The 5,000-nt window shown below is 36.7% G+C and overlaps 2 protein-coding genes across 2 annotated transcripts in view; both read left to right on the forward strand.

Annotated features, from left to right (window-relative positions):
* LOC131351571 (uncharacterized) overlaps window positions 1-2,960 on the forward strand; it is a 103,557-nt gene extending 100,597 nt beyond the window's left edge. The window contains exons 81-84 of the mRNA XM_058386990.1: window positions 662-835; window positions 1,118-1,303; window positions 1,498-1,671; window positions 2,870-2,960. Coding sequence (XP_058242973.1) covers window positions 662-835; window positions 1,118-1,303; window positions 1,498-1,671; window positions 2,870-2,960 — 625 coding nt within the window. The remainder of the gene's footprint in view (window positions 1-661; window positions 836-1,117; window positions 1,304-1,497; window positions 1,672-2,869) is intronic.
* Window positions 2,928-5,000, forward strand: part of LOC131351572 (uncharacterized) — a 47,629-nt gene continuing 45,556 nt past the window's right edge. Inside the window, exons 1-3 of the mRNA XM_058386991.1 lie at window positions 2,928-3,042; window positions 4,196-4,372; window positions 4,798-4,968. The gene's annotated coding sequence lies outside the window, so the exon portion shown is untranslated. The remainder of the gene's footprint in view (window positions 3,043-4,195; window positions 4,373-4,797; window positions 4,969-5,000) is intronic.

A 5,000-nucleotide genomic window follows, 5' to 3' on the forward strand; every position in this document is an offset into this window, starting at 1 on the left:
TATCAGGCTATAAACAAACAAGTAACTACTACAACATAAAAATCAAATCTACAGAGAAACATACAGATAGCAGAGGATTAAATAATCTTAGACATAAAATAAACACAAAATAGCCTGTTTGAAAACTCGACTCATTGATTACTATGATAGGTATAAATATCTTAGACCATCAGATAGAAAAATATTACATACCCCACTTTAGCAGTTTTACAGTGAATACAAGTTAAATTAGAATATTCTAAGTTAGATTGACCCCATGACCAAAAGCTATTAATTGTGCATGCATTACTATAACACACACCTGACCAGTTATACTGTTGTTTCTCTGCAAATTGCTTGAGATGAACCAGGACTGGCTTTTCATTGCCAAAGTCCTCTGACAGTGACGAGGAGCTGCTTTGGCTGGGTTGAGTGATATCATGTGGCAGGCATGTGTTGTCCAGACTGCTTGTTTTGAGGGTGACTGAGGATGAGGTTTAGTCCCAATGAGGGGACGTCAATAACAAAATTAATGTTACAGGCCCAGTCAGGGTTACATAATTTACAGTTGAGTTTATGTACCTTGTTAGGTAAATAAAGAACATTCTCACAAACAGGTGAACAAGGTAAGTAGCATTATAAACGTTTCCTGATACTGATTATTATTTTGTTCCTTCTCCAGACTTTCAGACTGTAATATAACAGAGAAAGGATACACTGCTCTGTTTAAAGCTCTGAACTCAAACCACTCATCACTGACAGAGCTGGACCTCAGAGGGAACGACCCTGGAGCATCTGGACTGATGGAGCTTAGGAATTTAATGAATGATAGAAGATGTAAACTGAAGACACTGAGGTGAGAGCTTTCCCCTGTACATGTAAATACAGCCTTAATTCAGAGTCATTAGTAAAGTTTCTTTGACTCTTTTTGTCACAGTTTTACAATATTTTACAATTTTCAACAATTACTTATTTTAATCCTTTTTTGTACAAAGGAATAAAAACAAAAATTAGAATTATGCTGGAGTAAAAGTGCTAATGATTCAAACTAGTTTTCCACCATGGAGCAAACAATTACTGAGAAACTAGCATCACTGTTAACAGAGTGTTAGTGTTTCTCTGTTCTTTCTCTCTACAGGGTGTTGAAAAGTCCTGATGCACAGAAAGCTTCTGATCATCTGACTGAAGTTCTGGGTATAAACCCGATACTGCAGACGGATCTGAATCTGAGTGGGAAAATAAAAGGAGACTCAGGAGTAGAGCAGCTCTCTGTTTTACTGAAGGATCTACTGAAGGATCCACACTGCAGACCTGAAACACTTCAGTAAGGAACTGAATTCTATATTAATCTGTAAACTTCAGTTAGTGATGTTAATGCTGAATGGTTTGTCTTTAGATCATCAATCATTCATCTAGTTTTCAGTCTTTTTCAGTAGTAATGAGTAGTTTGAGGAGAAAAGACGTCCCTCTGCATACAGAAGTGCTAAAGAAAACCCCTGTGATTAATTGTGCTTTCAGGCTCAGTGAGTGTAATCTGACAGAGAAAGGATGTTCAGCTCTGCTCACAGCTCTCAGATCAGAACACTCCACCCTGAAGGAGCTGAATCTGAGTAAGAACAGGATTCAGGATTCAGGAGTGAAGCTGCTCTCTGAGGAACTGAAGAATAAACTCTGTAAACTGGAGACTCTGAGGTAACGTCCAATTACTACACAAACATCTGATACATTGACAGTATTGAACTCTGACTGGACACTGAGATTCAAGTACCAGAATACTGTGGTTTCTTATCTTTGTCTCTACATACTAATGTAAAAATCAACAGAATCTCTTAAATAACTTGGTCACATTATTACAATATTAACTTTTTCAATAATATGAAAATACAAAACAGCTTCATACAATACAGTATTAAATCTGTTTACATGAACCAAAATAATGTCTGAGTTATATAATAAACTGGAAGAATTAGATTATTACTTACCCAAGGTAGCTTCAATCTGTTGTTGAATTCTCCTCTCAGTGCCGTATTCAGAGCTGAGTTCCTCATATATACATATTCAGAGTTAAGTGAAATGTGCTGCAACCCAAAACACAAAGTATGTTAAAGTCTTCACTTGAACATGGACTGAGATCACCTCACTCAAATGATCTTGATCTTGAGTGAATAAATGTTTCATATGTGAAGTGTCTGAAAAACCATCAAAATAGTTATCAAGTTTACCTTTTTCTTACAATGAATGATACTTTTTTTTTTTTTTTTTTTTTTACATATAAATAAAAAAGAAATCAGAAATCAAGAAAATCGTTTGTCCTTTGTTCAGACTTTCAGACTGGACAGTAATATCAGAGAGGAAGGATACACTGCTCTGGCTGAAGCTCTGAAATCATCTCACCTGATAGAGCTGGATCTCAGAGGGAACGACCCTGGAGCATCAGGAGTGAAGCTGCTCACTGATTTACTACAGGATCCAGACTGTACACTGAACACACTGGGGTGAGGAGAAATGAAAGAACTTTATCTTTCTACCACTTTAGTATTTGAGGTTTTGAAAATGACTTCATTCTGCTTAATGGTTTAATTTGAATGATCTGATGTCACTATGTCACATTGTAATGTTCAGTTTTCTGATGAATCAGGAAACATTTCTGGATAGAGTTTTTTCATGAACAGTTATAAATAGTAACAGTAAAGACTGATAATTATCCATTTTATTAAGACATGAGGATGAATGTGCACTGATTCTGTAACAGATATAGCTGGATAAAGGATAAGGAAACTCACTGAAAACAGAAACTGAAGCTGAAACTGAAGCTAAAGCACATCACCATCAGCTCCTTATTGCTCTCAGTACACAGTTATTAACGCCTCCATATCATTTTTCTCTACAGGTGGTTGAAAAGTCCTGATGCAGAGGAAGCCTACACGTGTCTTACTAAAATGTTCAGTAAAACCCCTTACTGCACACGGAGCTGGATCTGAACAACAAAACACCTGAAGACGTGAAAGTGAAGCAGCTTTCAGCTCTGCTGCAGGATCCACATTACAGACTGCAGAAACTTAGGTAAGAAACAGCTAGAAACACACAGATCTCTATTTTCCTGCAGTAGTGTAATTATCTGGTGTGTGGAGTGGATCATTAACAGAGAGTACAATGACCAGCTTCAGCATGTGTGTGTTTATTAAGAGAAGGTGAGCTGCTGTGAATTAAAGCTTCCATGTGTGAGTGTCCTTCTGTCTGCACTCTCAGAGGGTCACATGATCACACTTCACTTTCACTTCTTCCAGAAAGTCCTCACTGAAGATGAGAGTTAACAAAGTTTCACTTTCTGTTTCATTTTTAATATAAATTTCTTTCAAGGGCCTTTTTGTGGACAGGAGACCAAGGATTAAGAGAAAAACTACACATTCAAAAATATGTATATACTGTATGTGTGGGCGGGCCTTGGAGTATGATGAGTTGTAATTACAGCCTTATTAGTACAGGATTAAATTTCCTGTGCAGTGACTGCTGCTACTGGCAGTATTTATTCTCAGTGTATTACTGACCCTCCCACAGATATTAAATACTGTCCGAGTAACCAAACAGAAAGAGACGCTTCTCATATAGTTTTTAAATATTGTCTGATTGTACTTTCAAAATGTTGAACAAATGAACTGAAAAAAGGGTCAGTGTCTGTTCTGTACTTCAGCACCTCGCTGACCGCCGGACGCCATGTTATGGATGGAGCGTGATCATATGACAGAGTGATGCAAACATTCATTTACATAGAAAATACAACCAGCTAGAAACTCCTCCTGTGGTCAGTTTACTGTCCAGATACGTAAGTTTTATCACGGGGGGAAGAAATAGATTATAGATATTTCACTGATAAACTAATCCAGTGTAAATCGGGCTTATGTGCTGTTGTTATTGTCTTCTCATGTGTTATGATTCTGCTAAATAAACGACTACAACAGAACTTAATGAAAGAAAACCAGAGACTGGAAACTGAAAACACAACAAAATAAACTACAAGGTGGAAAAAAGTGCTGCACAAACAACTAAGTAAATGGAGGACAGGAAGTGGAGCAGTGGGTGTGTTCTAGCAGAAACTAACCTGACCTCTCTCTCTCTCTCTCTCTCTCTCTCTCCCTCTCTCTCCCCCTCTCTCTCTCTCCCTCTCCCTCTCTCTCTCTCTGTCTCTCTCTCTCTCTCTCTCTCTCTCTCTCTCCAGGTTGTATAAAGGAGACAGTATGACAGATGAAGACTGTTCACATGTGATTTCTGCTCTGGTTTTAAACCCTTCACACCTGAGAGATCTGAATCTGAACAGGAATAAACCAGGAGAGTCTGGACTGAGAAATCTGTGTGATTTCCTGAAGAATCCTGAATGTAAACTGCAGACACTAAAGTGAGAAATGAACCTTTACATTTTAAAGCTATCAATCTACAAACAGTCCAGTTTTATTATAACACTAATAATCTTTTAGCAGTTTAATATTCTTCAGTCCTGTATAACTGATTTAGAAATACTTTCTGAATATTTATGATGCACATGTGTAAATAATAATAATAATAATAATAATAATAATAATAATAATAATAATAATAATAATAATAATTTTATTCATAGTAGTATAACAGTTATAACACTACTGTGTATTAAATAAATGCAGTGGGTTCAGAAAATATTCCTTTAAAATATTGCACATTTTATTAAAGAAAAGATTTCATTCTAAATTTATTTATTCTCGGACTTAAATAAAACACAGACACATTATACATTTATATTTTATTTTTTAATAAGTCTCTAATTATCTTCTTCTCCCTCTGCAGTCTATGTAACAGTGTAAGAGAGAAATCCTGTGCTGATTTGTCTTCAGCTCTCTGTACAAATCCATCACACATCAGAGAGCTGGATCTGAGTGAGTGTGAACTGGGAGACTCAGGAGTGGAGAAGCTCTGTGATCTACTGAAGAAACACGAGTGTAAACTGGAGACACTGCGGTGAGTAACTCAGTGATGTGATGAACCGATAC

Source organism: Hemibagrus wyckioides, linkage group LG04, assembly GCF_019097595.1.
Source record: "Hemibagrus wyckioides isolate EC202008001 linkage group LG04, SWU_Hwy_1.0, whole genome shotgun sequence".
In the NCBI taxonomy this organism is placed as follows: domain Eukaryota; kingdom Metazoa; phylum Chordata; class Actinopteri; order Siluriformes; family Bagridae; genus Hemibagrus; species Hemibagrus wyckioides.